Below are 15,661 nucleotides of genomic sequence, written 5' to 3'. Positions count from 1 at the left end.
GACTATCGGTTTGATTTAACCAGGTTTGGGTTAGCCGTGTATGATCACAACGTAATAAGTCTGTCCATGTACATGCCAATTCACAACAGCACTATTCTTTAAGAATTGGTTTCCTAACAAGCTTTGTACGGATTATCTAAAATCTGGTTATAACTTAACTATTCATGTAGTATGTGGAGAAGGACCACGATCAAATTTCAGTACTTAACAAGCAACGATCCATTCTAACTGTTTTGTAATGGATCACCACCAAACCATATCGAGCCGTCCCTACAGAAAGTCCATAACGAAGGGTAAAACCGCCGTTTATTTTTAGAAATGTATCTATTTTGGATGATCGGCGGTAATCTGATTTGGGCGGAATTATTGACAGCCGGTTCCCTTAAGTCTACCGACCTTACGCGACCTCGATAAAGATGAAAACTGCTGAAGGACGAGGTTCACTAATGGTCGAACTTCTCGATGGCGCTGCGCAGGAACACTATTCTCTTATCCTCTACTGTTGATGCCGTAAGGCGTGCTTCAGCTAATGGATTCTGTCTGCAACGATGGTTCCTAGAGCTGCATAAATACGGTATGAGCTGCCCGAAGGAATCGTTATACTAGTTCAGGGCTCATCATCTTCGTTGAACATCGTTGACGTCCCCGCCAGTAACAAAAGGTGCAAGATTCTATTTTGTACATTTAAAGATCATTCTGACTAAGAAATATTTTGTGCACACAATCGAAAGATTGCTATGCAACTGTAAAGGTGTTGATAAGTTGAAGATAAATGTTGTGGTTTATTGACACGTGGGACCAATACTTATTCTCAGTGTGAGGAGACACAGATGTGACCTGCTTGTGGATTGCGATAACGACACGTGAGGAACCACCGAGCGATATGACCCGCTTGTCGCTTTTCTTCAGTGCTTGGTTCTGTTACATCATCAGTTTGATTTCTGTTTTCTTTAATACCCAGTGTCATCCGTGATTCATTCATACGAAACGTGTTCCGTGGGTTAACAGACACTATCTCTTCCTTGGCGTTAATCACTGATGTTTCAAATGCATGTCAAAACTTCGTCCTACTTCAAGGCCCAAATATTTCGAACTGTGAAGTTGGGCTTTACGTCACATCGGCATTATTTCAGCCACACAGTCCAAATGAGTGTTACTCATTTAATACTCCAGCAGTCAGTTTTAAATGATAAACTGCAGACGCTCTGATGATCAAAGCTGTGTAAAAGACTAACTCACTCACCCTCTGTTTGACGAATGTACTGACATCTCTTTGTGACCCGTACAGTGAGGGCTGAAACGAGTCATTAAATAATTAACCGATAAATATTATTAGTGTCTAGGCGTTATTATTATCTGCATGTTATTAATGTCAACTTGAAATATGACAATGGATTAAAACAGTCGTAGAAACATTATCCGTTGTGTTGAATGGAGTAATGAATCTAAGGTTTAAGTTGAGCAAATGTTTAAAGGGCAGTGGTGGCCTTCCGCACTTGTCATGTGCACCGTGGATTTTACGTCAAGCAAATGTTTGCAAATATGTAAGCAGGTACAGTTTAGCGATGACATAATGATGTTTGAACGTCATTTCGTAAAATGCTTTGACATTTAAGAACTGTTCACGAAATGTAAGGTATAAATTGATAGTTGAAATGGTGACATTAACGTTTCAAACATTCCATTAACGAGTACGTACAGTCATACTAGTCAAATGCATTGAAGGTTAGGGGAAGGAATGTTGGATGGATAGGTAGAGGAATAGGGTGAGTTGAGGGGCAGGTAGAGGAATAGGGTGAGTTGAGGGGCAGGTAGAGGAATAGGGTGAGTTGAGGGGCAGGTAGAGGAATAGGGTGAGTTGAGGGGCAGGTAGAGGAATAGGGTGGGTTGAGGGGCAGGTAGAGGAATAGGGTGAGTTGAGGGGCAGGTAGAGGAATAGGATGGGTTGAGGGCTAGACAGAGGAATAGGGTGCGTTGATGGATAGATTGAGGAATAGGGTGGGTTGATGGGTAGGTAGAGCAAGTTGTATAAATGGATAGAGCATAGATGTATCATATTCGGACGGATCGTTGTATAAATGATGATGGATGCTTTATTTGGTGATGGGTAGTTGGTTGCAATATGGATGCATTATTTGGGAATGGCTTCTTGCATAAATAGATGCAATATGGATGTATTACTGGGAGATAGGTAGTTAGATAAATGGATAATTGATGAATGTATTTTTGAATGGGTAGTTGGATAAATGGATACAAGATGTCTGCATTACCTGGGGCTAGGTTGTGGGCGTGTAGATATAGGGATACATGGATATACCGACAACAGAGACACCTTGTAACAAACACGTGTGTGTATGATCAGCAAAGCTCTTTCCGGGCTTTAAATACCACGCCATTCTTAGCTGGAGATGACATGTGTATTTCAGGTTAGACGTTCTCAATTTGATTTTATTCTGATCGGTGGCCAATTACCATTCATCACAAATGTAAACTGCTCACACACAAATGTCAAGGTTCAGGCCAAACTTGACATCCCTGCTTTTTCCCTGTGGTGGCATTGTGGAGAGATTACAGAGGTCTTGTCCACGAAATACCAGCTTATTTTGGGAGAAATACCCTAGATGTTGAACTAAGACAAATTAAAGTCGTTGACTGAATGGAAATCGAGCTTGTTCCAGAGGCGATCGATTGCAGCTGAGAGAGGACTTTCCTTACACCTTTTGGTGAAAAGAAAATGGAACTGTTTGTTTCATTATCAGCTGCCGCGGAGATGTTTGTCGCCCTACTTCCTCGTCTTACGTCAGAGTAATGCTGCCTTATACAGTATTGTATCCATAGGTTGTTTGTTTGTCTTCATGTGTGTTTGTTTCTTGTTATATGTCGAAACTCGATAATATTCTATATATTAAATGGCAGGCTGTAATTAATCGATTCTGAGGCAAACAATCTGGTGAGTGACATCATAAGCATCGATCTACGTCATCATGCCATCAGCTGTCTGATGAAGACTGTGACAGGGTGAAGGGAGTACTATAGGTGTTCTCATTAATGGTGTCCCTTTGCAAATATGTTACAGGTGATTGAATTATGTGTTATTTATATGCTAATAAAGGTATAGATGACACTTTTCTTCCAAGTGTCTTGGGGTTGTGGGGTAGCCAAAGCATTAACGCTATGATGCGGGTACGATTCCCCATATGGGCGCAATGTGTGAAGTTCATTTCAGGTATGTCCCGCCGTGACATTGCTGGTACTTTGCTAAAAGCGGCGTAAAATTGAACTCAGTTCTTCCTACGTAAGACATGTGAACACGTGACATTTGTTTTCTAGTCTTCCCCTTCCCCACCTCCTCGCTCCCCCTCATTAGACCTTCCCTTGTGTTTAATGGTACGCCTCCCTGGACATATACTGCTACATGAAACGTAACAACTACTCACAAATAACTGCCACCATTCCCCTTACTAATTACATTCATCATAAGCAGAGGTTAGTGGTGTGCCGAGCCGGCAGCGTTTTCACCATCACAATCTCACATTAATAACTCGTCCACATTAGCAGCGCTTGATTAAGAAGTCTGTTCAAACACAAATGTCAAAGGTATCCTCTATGGCTTGCTTGATAAATACCAGCCTGTCACAGTGTGTAAAAAGTGTCTTTGTGCCAGCGGCTGATCTCTAAGCTATTTCCACAGCATGAACCAATGCATTGACATCTTTTCATAGGCGACATCAAAGGACAGTTATTATTTGAATATTCCAAAACGACTTTTAAATCCTATCAACCTGCCTCGCTGACTTTTTATGATGCCGGCTCCCGATTAATTGCCCGATACTCCAAGGTTAAAATAACAGAGCTTTCAGTCAATGCTGATCACTATTACGATAGAGTCAGGAAGGATGCAGTTTTGCATGGATCATTAGAAATAGTACAGGAGTATTAATAACATCACTGGCTTGTTTATCTAATGCGTTTTGATAAATCTTAGGGCCACTGATGTGTCTGTGATTGTGAATAACCCAATAAAAAGAGTAATGTGAACTGGGATTTTAATGGTGATTGAGAAAATTGTTTACGAGAGCTCTTAGGATGATATGCCAAGCGTGATAAAGGAGTAGATCTCGTTAATGTATCTGATGTTCGACTGCGTAATTATAACAACAGCGCTCTTGTAATCTGTTCCTTTTATCGATTTTACAGAAAGAAAATATTTTTATAAATCTCTGAATGGATCTGTTGTCCATATCAAAGCACAAACAGTGACATCAACTTCAGGGCTATTTTAATTTGTATCACCTATAGAATTTCAGCAGTCGCAGTTCTGTGATCGATGTGGGGGCTCATATGCTCTGATGATGCTTCTTATCAGTTGATATCAGTTCTCATTTTGATATCGACCACAGGAACACGTGTATCAGATACATATGGCACGGATCTATAACACAGATCTGAAGCTTTAGACAACTGACACGCTCTCCACAGTTAGCGCATGCCATTTCATGACGTCAAATCCATCGGAAAATACTATAAAATGTAGGCCGCTGTTCGTTAGTCAACACGAGCCACCTAGTCGATCGGTCAGCGTGTCCAAGTCGATGGTCAGTCCAGACGATTGGTGGCATTTGCTTGGAGATGGCTATGTCCATTCACTGAGTTGTCTGGAACAACACACAAACGCCTTCGCGTAGGCGGTGACATTTAAACTCTCTGCCGCACCGCTTTATATTCGTGGTGATCGATTTGTTTTCCCCAATCCTTATACTTGAAGCAGATGGACCAGAATCGTCCAACTCTCAAAGAAACCAGCTGCCTTGCATTGTTTTTGAGGTTGAAGGATCTTGCTATGTCACATCAGGCCTGTAGCTTGCAGTGTGTAATTCAAAGGCCAGACTTGACTGACGTTAAATGTCACCGAAACTGTACCGGCTATATTTCTGTAACTGGCCTTAATATTCGCGAGTGCACGATTTTATGTCTCATGTGTATATATTTCTTTCTGGGATCGATGAGACGCATTACTTTATGTGTTGTGGGGATATTTGGCTTAAGCAAAATGAGATATATGTTTCTGTGTATTGTTACATATCTCTCAACGATCGTATGTTATGCATGATTGTATGATTTCTTTCAATCAATGGATGGTATGACTGTTCTCATACCTGATTGATGAACACGTGTCTAACACGAAGATTCTGATGTAATTCATATTTAATGACAATATCTTGCTTCAACAACATGTTGATTACACGGCTGGGACACCCACCTGTCGAAGTATGATGTACATGACTACTTTCATTTTCAAAATCATATTTCGTCTAATTTCTCACGGCTTGTACATATGAGCGGAGTTCAATTACCACTGGCTCTCGTCGCGGAGAGAGCAGAGCTTGAATAACAATGACATCTTTAAAAAAAGCCTACAATTTTAGTTGGAAATGACATGTACTTCATTCCCCAGGGCTTCAAGCAAGGACATTCGAGAGACCAATGGCGACTTCTAAATATGTTTGTGAGTGTGAACGCGAGAATCGTCATTAAAAATAAGACTTTGGGAACAAATGCCCCGGGCACTGAATTGTTAGAAAGTTCTTGGTGAACAAAAACTCAGAACTAATTCAAGTTGTAATGAGTTGCTTGTCGGCCTCGTGGCATTTCCAATTATGCGGACCTTGGTTTGAAAACCAAATTAACTCCGGTTTGAGTGCGAAAGCCTTCACGTGCCTTTGGACGTAAAAGCGCCATATTTCTTTAATATGAGATATCTTGCTTAGAATCTATAGAAACCAATGCATTACCTCCCTTTCCACTATCAGGGGATTTTTAAAAACCTTTATTTTGTACAGATATGCCGCTCCTTTCATCACGCGAAATGGTCGCATCACTTTCTTGCACCGCTGACCTTGACCTTGCCTAGTAATCGTGCTGACGTTTTGTTGAATCCATGAATGTTCATGCAATGGCAATCGTGGCCCAAGTATAGCTATCGATGCCTTGTTATGATGTTTGTGTGACCCACTCACAAACCTTGTGACCTCTGACGTTCTGTGTAACATATTCTAAGTAGGATTTCTTATCTTTTCAGGTTATGCGTTCTCGAGCGGAGGAAATGAGTAGGAACATAGAATTAGGCATGTCCGACGATCTAGCGAGTGAAGATTCTCTTTGGGGCATAACCAGCTTAAAGAACCAGGACTTTGACATGCGCAAACGTGGCACAAAGAGAGACAACCCCAGTTCGCCCTCAGATTCCGGAAGTTCTACAAATGAGGAGATAGCGGAGAAGAAGCCGAGGAACACACGCAAAGCAGCGCGGAGGAAAAAGGGAGTGAGTGCCCGTGAAAGAAACCTGCGCCGTCTTGAGAGCAATGAACGGGAACGGATGAGGATGCACAGTCTCAATGACGCATTCGGGGAACTCCGAGAGGTCATTCCCCACGTCCGTCTTGACCGGAAACTGTCAAAAATTGAAACGCTGACTTTAGCGAAGAATTACATCAAGGCTCTTACTAATGTGATTTGTGAAATGCGTGGAGAAAATCGCCCGTTCACATTCGAGGAGACGGGGGTTGAGAGTAAGTTTAATGATCTTGAGTATGAGGATGAAGACGACAACATGAATAGTGTAAACAATACATCCGGTAAAACTCGGTCATGTAACGAGCTGGACACTGAGCCCATGCAGGGTCTGGATGTTGACGTCTCAGACAATGGCAATTCGCATGAACTACAGGAAGACGATGAACTAGAGAGCGTCCACTTTCCTGTCACACAAGTTTAAACTATCATCATCTAAGTGATCGGCCAGTGCCATCGGCCGAACAAGCTCATCCGACATTGTGACTCTTCCAAATAAATCCTTTCCAAATCTGCTGGAGTACCTTTTTGTGAAAATCAAATGAGATCATCACGTACTGGAGACAAACTGCAAGGGAGCTTCACGGTCCACAAAATATCTAACAAGATCATCGCGTTTTGTATAAAATATGACGCGAGAGCATCATGTTAGTGAAAAATCAAACGGAGCAATACCTTACCTAGACTCTATCGTGTTACTCATGTCTTGAACTACACAACATAAAGGTAAGAGGTGCCAGATGAGCTACGATGTGGCCTCCAACACAAGTGGACTCAATTCAAAATGGACAAAGCCTTTATTTTGAAACAAGAAGATCATTGTTCAGATTATTTTCAAATACGTTAGTGTACATTTATCGATGGATATTGTTTTGACCAATTGTTATTTTCAGATAAGACAAATGTAAGTATTCTTTTTGTCTGTCTGGGAACGGTCCACAGTAATATTAGAGGAAATGTGAATTTAGAAATGCCTTTCAAAATGCATGCATTTCAGTCATGATTGTAGCTTACGCTTTTCATCAATAGAATTTTTATCATACACTCTCCTATCATTCCATCAGTATAGTCACCTCATTTTGATATGCCTGGGTCATAATTGACAAAAGAAGTCATTTATTTTTTCAGCATATTTTCAGATTACATTTCAGTGTATAAGAGTGGGTTAGGATTCAATGTTGTGTATATTTGAAACTGACAACTGTTGTACATTTCAATACTCATGTTTGTAAGATAATTCTTAGATTACCTTGTAGTATTGCCATTATCATGACTTCAGTCGTTCTAACTCTTCGACTCTCGTTCTTTCAGCAATGAGTACATGTTCACAAATACAGGTCATATAACTTATTTCCATTATAAAATAATGTATACGACACTGACCGAAGGGAGCTAACTCTGCTCACAACATCTGGTGCCCCTATAATATTGTTATCATTGAACTTGGTGTCTAATCCAGTCAGATTGATATATTTATTGATTCTATTCTTTTATTCAATAAAACGAAACTATTTTGTTAAAGTGTCGTCTTAGAGTCGTTGTATAAGGCCACAAAAAGTATGATTCCACTTGGGAATGGTGTTACCATTATCATTATTCCGAAGACGTTTATATATTCTCACTTTATGTGTTGATGTCCCTAAAACTGGTGGATTATCTATGATGAAATCATATTGTGTATAAGGCTTATCCTATGTCCTAAGGTGTGTTTTGGTTACAGTACCTAGATACCAAATACTTGATAAACAATTCATTACCGAAAACAGAGCTGAGGAGAATTAAAACATAAATACCGTGTTTATTGTAGTCTAATGAAATTTGTTCCAAACTGCTTAATCGCATTGAAGTCGTACTGGGGTGTCTTGCAGAACAACAAGACGCTAGAACAAGTAATTTTGGCTCACCTTTGGGTTTTGAAACAATGTGGAATGTCCTCGTCCGAATACACTGAAGAAGCACATTCCGATAAGCCATGGTGTCGTTATGGTCACAGAATCAATAACATGCAATTCTGATGGGCTATGAAAACGTCCATGACAGACTGTATTCAATTTCGAGGTAGGTACAGCCATCTCGCGTATACCGGGGGCAGGTTTCCGCCAAGAGCCCGTTCTGACGGGCTTTTTTGAACACTCGCTCCAGTTCCTCAACATCCAACAACAGTCTCTGCATTTTATAGAAGTTAGACCGCCACTTCTCTAGAAACCAATCTGATTTAATTTTAGAAATCACATTTTTGAAATTGATATGCTGAGAAACATTGCCATTGTGTACGAGGCCAAAAGATCCTACGCTTTCAAGCTTCATAAAAAATATAGATTTGCTACAACCATCAAAGATATTTACTTGATGATCAAAGTTATGTTGTTGTTTTTTTAATTTTCTTTGAACAGAAGCCGATGTCTCAATATCCGTTCATCACTAATCTGATATCGTGTACTAATTTCAGTCCTGAAACTGTTTTAAGATTATTATCCAGACCTCCTAACGCACTGGTAACGAAGTATAATGTCTTCAGCAATCACGTCTACAAGCTGTGGAAATAAGGTTTCTTAGGCATAATTAGCTTCAGGTTCCTGTAAGAACAAAGGCACGGTGTTTCTGGATGAAAGTGAAAAACGATCGTCACACCCATAGCAATGCGAAAATTTCTTATTAGGATTCAATATTATTTTTATATTCTTTCGAACGAAACTAATCAGTGTTTGCAATTTTCAGTTTTCTTCTCAGTACTCGCACTCAGTATGTTCGCACAGGCTCAGGTGCTGTTGTACTGTCAGAAATGAACGGACAGATTCAGAACGTACTGCACAAACCGACCTGGAGCAACTCCAAGGTCACAGAATCTCATAATATATTTCCTCGCGGGACAAGATATGTCCCTTTTCATAACAACCTGTCGTGTATTAAGTCGTTCCGGCGTTTAAGTAGGCTTCCACAGGTAAAAGCTTAGTCGTGTTGCCAAGTCGCACACATGACTCTTCGAGGACTATATGTACATGCCATTACCCACACAACAACTTTAACTTCTTTACAGAGCCATTGTATGCCAGACGTAAAGAAGTAAATTCTAATTGGTTCGTCGACGTCGTCGCAACAATCTCGACGACTTAAAACGGCGGCAAATGCGAATTTATTGACTATAACTGCCAGACTCTTGCCCGAACACACACGATCCTCAATATTGCGCTTGTTGATAGGGCCCAAAACAATTTTCATAGTGACTCCTAAGGTGATGAAGGATACTTAGGATGAACGGCATGGCTTGATGATCGAACGTGTTGTCCAAACGCGACCTACTCGAATGAAACATGCAAATTTACGCTTATTAAGAACCCCACTCAGCGACTCTCGTTTGATATGCTCGGCGAGCCCTCGAAAGGAAAGGAAATTTGCTTTAACAAATCCTACGCAAAATTCAATACCGGATCGATAGAGTTATTACAAATAGACATGCTATAAGGTGGCTTGTAATTCAGTGAAAGCGACCTATTCTCTCACTCATCCGCTACACGACAATGCCGAGCGTGTCTCGTTCGTTAAGAAGCCGATATGCTTCCATTCTGCTATAAATACCCGGCTTGTAATTTATGGTGCTATTGTCCATAATTGCATGATTAACAAAAAAACATGCAAAATTCCTGAGATGAAAGGCACTCCATCAGCATGGCGACGAATTACGAATTCACTTTACCATGCTGGTGTATTGGCGACCAAATCATTTACCATCTGACAACGAACTTGTAGCGCCGTTTATAGGATTTGGAACGCTGGATCCATCCTGCCAACGTCTAACCTGTGACGTAAAACGCCAACCCTTCTCTTGTTCTAGGTGTGTCCTGTTTCACGTCAAGCCTAGGGATTTGGGGTCATGACTTTGTCCGCTACATATTGTCATGGGACTTCTCTGGCCGTTCAGCCTCCCTAGTGTTTATTCTAGTTCACGGTGCCTATTGCGCAAAGAGCATTGATTCGACCTGTACCGCGGTTACCATTCGTCCCTTGATTCTATGCCATGGCATGATTAGATTTCATAAAAACCATCAGGAGAAATTAGATCTATCGAACCATACACTATCCAACCAATGGAGTTTATTCCGTGGGAATATAATTCAGTTTTAGCATGAAAGTCAATATTCAGAACCTGAGCATTATCTGTTCTTTATCGAGCTGACCAGTTGGTACCAGTTTTCGCGTCCCAGGGAATCATTGTTTGTCAAATCTAATTCAGAAATATAAAATGTGATTCGTTATTTAAGAATAATGCTTCTAAATGAACGAACGTCTGACACATCAAAACTATTTTCAATACTCCAAGACAAGTGTATTTTTAATCAAATGTTCCCAAAGATTAAAAGTGGTTCGCTTCCCAATAGTACCCATGCGCATATAATAGAGTATTCTGCAAGGCTTCGGTAATGACCAGCGTCCAGCATGGTCAATATCAATTAGTTCGGTGACTACGCTTACCACGCCGCAGTTCTTGACCACTAGTGACCATCCTTGTACTAGAGAATCGCTGTCATAGAGTGTAGCTAGCATAGTGAGATGACGGGCAGTTTCCGTCATATTGATTGTCTGCGGGTTGCATGGCAGGTCCTTACAAGATCCCGTTATAGGCGAAATACACATGCCCTCTACCTCCGTGGCAATAGGTTTAATATAGATATTCGATTGATGTTTTGGCATGTAATAAAACAGTGTTCCTCGTCTTGACTTGAACCATGCGTGGGCAGTTCCTCTTTAAAAGAATTTGTCACCTGATCTTCATATCCATGTAAAGGCACATATAGATCGACAAAACCTTTATCAAACTAAGTTTAAAGGTTTCGATTTGCTGTCCCCAAAACAAGATTTTTGATCTTCATCAACAAACTCAACATTTCTAGATGGCCACGTTGGCGTATGTTTGTGTAAAATAAATAGATTTTTTTGGAAGGTCCATTTCGTGAACTTTCCTCTTTGATTTAAGTTTAATAGTCATTCAGCCGAAATCGAGATGTTTTTATTACTTGGAAATACTTTTTGAAGAGTCTGTTTCTATTTTAGGCACCGGCAAACTAGCACTTAAACCATTAATGTTTTTCCTCAGATTCCTGAGATCTCCCATGCTCTCTTATTTATGTTTCACGGATTTAAAAAACAGCTAGAAGTGTGTAAATCAGTAATTGACAGGAGGAAAGACATCTTCCCCTGTAGGGAAGCTATTTCTCCTCGAGGTAGCGTAAAGTTCAATTATTAGTTTAACGTGTTCGAAAGCGTTCTCCTTTATTTCAAGTGTGGACATTTGGGTGCGGCTCCATCAATCGATAGGGAAATGGTTGATCTTTAGCCAGGCTCAACCTTCCAACCCACTGGGTAAATATTACTGTGTGTAGGATGCGAAAATGGCATAGCTCTTCTCAAATTTGTATTAATTTGCCGAGTTCGATTCTCTACCGCATTGTCCATATCGTGTTTCTCCAGCAAGGGTAGTTAGCTGTAATGACCATGAATCGGAAGTTATTGCTGATTTTAATTACATACTCACTCTCTGCCATGTGATGACTTCACAACTACCACAAAGGCGTCACGTTCGCTGACAATTGTGACGCATTATGAACGAGATAAATACATTTTCATAGAACTTTTAATAACACCGTGACCATTGTTGCCTATCGACTCCTGTAACAGTAAAATGATGTTGTCATAGAAACGGCTCAAAATAACCTCAGCAATCTGTTTCAAGTAACAATTCATTGTTGGGACAATCGGTAATATCTGTCAGAACCTTTATTCGTCCCTACTATGAAATGACTTTGCAGAAACAGTATATGATCAGCTCAAATGACTGAACTGTGTGGTTGTCATCATGTATTAATCAGTCTGCTGTTTGGGGAAGGAATGCTGAATGGGGTGTGATTTGTCGATTGTGCAATATCGAGTCCTTTCATGACAACAATGCTGATATCATAATGATACCTACGTTAATGTAACGTTTTGCATTCATAACTTCCAATGTTGATGTATTAATTATGAATTAGGAAGTTACTACAGCGTCAGAACATGTGTTTATTTCAGAATAAGCCGTTGTGGCGGCAGTAGGCACCGGCATAATTGCACGAATTTACAACAATTTTGATCTAATTACGCACCGACCAAATTGGTGTAATTTACCCAAGTAAGATACAACAGCCTCAAAGGTCAGTTTGCTTGTTGGGTGATTTGGTGTTTGGGCACACTGATGAAAATATGACTAGCTGACTTGTCATTTGTGTATATTTTGAATGATGGTGTATTTTGACCTGTGAATACCTCTATCGCTTATCTGCGTAGGGTTCGAATTTGATTTGGGTCATTGGTATAAATCTGGTTATATGTTATCAAACATGACCTCTGGTATTTCACGACTTTTATTCATGTTTATGCGTTGAAATATACCTGCCCACGCTGATATCCACAAAGCTGAAACGCATGAAGGATAAATCAGGCCGGATGGGACTGATGAGATTTAATATCTGCTATTTGGATACTATGAGCTGATAATGGTTAACTGTTCAAATCATGATAAACGTTAGTATTGCAATTATCTTTCACTTTATCCACGTTATTTCAAAGACAAATAAGAGAACAGAACAGTACAGTATAAGATGACAGCTCAATGCACCCCATTGCCTATTGCTCCACCTATCACCCTTGGTACACCCCCCATTGATATATGGCGTCCCATACACTCGTTAACCAGGCTTCATCCCGCATGAACACCACGTTATCTGAAGATGTTAATTACATTTTTGATACAATTATTCTGTAAGATAGTTGTTTGAAACTGTTAGATATCAGTTCTATAAAACCTGTACTAGGAAGTCAGTGTCGTATACATTTCCCTGTACATCCTGACACCCCCATTTTTAATATTGGGAGATCCCGTTCTTTGATGTTAATACTGCCATTATTAAAATATGGGGAGGATGTTTAATGTCACCTCCCATTACTGTGCCTGAAATTGATTTCTTTTATTGACACTTGTTTTGTTTGAAAATGTTTAAAATACATTATATTTTCTTGTTGTACATTGCAGTTATGCTGATGTTGATATGTTTCCGATAAGAGGTATATTTCATTGATTTCGTGATTAATTTCAATCATCCATTGGTACAAGTTTATCAGCGTCATCTGATATACATACAAACATTTCAAGAGACTTACATTGAAGTTGGTTTACATCGGTGAAATATTCCTCTGTTTCTAAAGAAATACATAAAAAGAGCAAATCTGACCAAAACAGCGTGACACATTCCAAAAGAACGCCTGTGTAACTGACATTATTTTGTGCATTGACTTGAATGTGTGATATTTAAGAACTATTTTTGTACGATTCAAAGAAGGTGCAAACAGTCTTCCGATTGGCTGTAGATCACGTGTGCAATTCATCCATCTCCTTCTACGCATGCGCTTCTCACATCATTAAGTAACTCAACCTCGGGATGTTCCGGATTGTGCGCAATTATCAGTTAGCATATTGAATATTTTCGCAGCAAGCAACTTTATTTTGATAAACAAATTAATCAGTGATGCTGAATACTGAACATATTTTGAGCTTGACGTGGCGGATTCATCCGGAAACACCCGAAGTTGACAGTAGGTCAGCCGTGAACGATTAATACACATGTCCAATTTGCATTATATGACCGTTGTATGAAAGCGTGAATGGAAGACTAACTTGGACTCGTAATCCCTACCAGATAACTAAGGGAAGGTGAGGCAAGAGTGTGTTGCCCGAGAACGAGCAAATGTTTATCAAAATAATTCTCCCAGGCCAAAAAAGCCATTGCTTTGAATATCGTGACTACAACCATTGAAACACTTTGCCGCACCTGTTCGTGAAATCTCAGTGGCATTTTGTCCACGAGGACCTTGAGAATTCACATAAAACTAGGTCAGTATTCAAATGAAAAAATATCCGCAAACCACAATTGTTGATCAGGGGACCGGCTATTCGTCGATTTACATACTATACTGCTGTGTGACTGTAAACAATTCTTTGTTACCTTGTATGGAAGTAAAAGTATTTACGGCAAGTGAAAGAACTTAAGAACCATATATCAGAGCACGTGCTTTAGTTATCCTGGTGTGTTTGTTTAAAGTCAAACATAACCTAGCAAAACAAAACTTGAAATTTAATATACTGAACAAGAAAAGAAACGCATGTTTCAGTAAATGAAAATTCTTAACCGTAACCGTTCATGTTTATGTCTTCTATTTACAAACTTGACCGGAAATACATAGTTCCGTTTCTTTTGCTGTTCAGCATATTACCACGTATCAAAAGGTTGTATGGATTATGGTTTGTTTTATGCACAAGTTGATATAATACGTGGCGTGAATGCTGTTTGACAGAAATTGTGTACATTAGAAATACGCTATAATATATTTCATGTCTGTTATAATGTGTAAATGCGATTCTTGTCAGATGTAGATTCCAGTGTTGTTAATATCTTACTTCCATCATCATTGCATCCCCTGTCACTGTTATAAATCTCGTCTAATTGTTTACTGAGTGATCTATGAGTGTATTTTCCGGAGCCCGACTATATCCCTGTCGTTGTTCCCTGTTACGCTACTGGCGAGATAACACATCTGGCTAAGAAAAGGCGATATTTATTGAATTTTCATAATATATATCTATATACATATGAATATACATACAAACTTAATTTCATAATAAAATTCCTTAAGATTTTACATGCGTTTTGTGTTGTGTTTTATTTACAGTGTCACTATTTGCTTACTAGTGGTCTGGGTGCCGTTGTACAAAGAGATCTTAGCGCCTAGCTGACCGCAACTCCCATGCCTTAACACTGACTTAAGGTAGTCTTAATGTGCATTAAGGTGGTTTTGTACAGCAGGACTTAGGGCCCCGTACTACAAAACGACGGTAATACTAAGATGATCGTGATTTTCACGATGGAACATAGACGTAGGATCACAATGCTAAGATCGCTTTGTAGAACAGGGTCCTGAAGATATTGTTGGGGCTCTGTTTTTATTTTGATGTTGTTGTTAATCGTGTGATGTGATATACACTCCACACGAACAGTTACACTTGAAAAACTAAAATGCGGCACTGTGTGCTTCTCTTTAGGCTGCATGCGTTGGCGTTTGAATACCCTGAAGAAATGCATAGCATCTCAGAACTGGTACACCATACACGAAAACATCATGTTAACGTTAACGTTATGTTAAGCCTTTAAATGACGTTTTCATCTAATGATACAAATAAGTTCCAAAAATCACCTTTAATTGGCACAACGCCTTCAGTGCCTATTGT

The 15,661-nt window shown here is 39.8% G+C and overlaps 1 protein-coding gene across 2 annotated transcripts in view; it reads left to right on the top strand.

Annotated features, from left to right (window-relative positions):
* LOC137285097 (class A basic helix-loop-helix protein 15-like) overlaps positions 1-15,075 on the top strand; it is a 49,062-nt gene extending 33,987 nt beyond the window's left edge. For both annotated transcript variants that reach the window (XM_067817305.1, XM_067817306.1), the window contains exon 2: positions 6,080-15,075. In XM_067817305.1, coding sequence (XP_067673406.1) covers positions 6,080-6,775 — 696 coding nt within the window. In that variant the 3' untranslated portion in view covers positions 6,776-15,075. The remainder of the gene's footprint in view (positions 1-6,079) is intronic.
* Positions 15,076-15,661: the final 586 nt, after the last annotated feature.

Source organism: Haliotis asinina, chromosome 5, assembly GCF_037392515.1.
Source record: "Haliotis asinina isolate JCU_RB_2024 chromosome 5, JCU_Hal_asi_v2, whole genome shotgun sequence".
Classification (NCBI taxonomy): domain Eukaryota; kingdom Metazoa; phylum Mollusca; class Gastropoda; order Lepetellida; family Haliotidae; genus Haliotis; species Haliotis asinina.
Note: the sequence above shows the minus strand (reverse complement) of the source record. Positions and strands in the feature narration are given on the sequence as shown.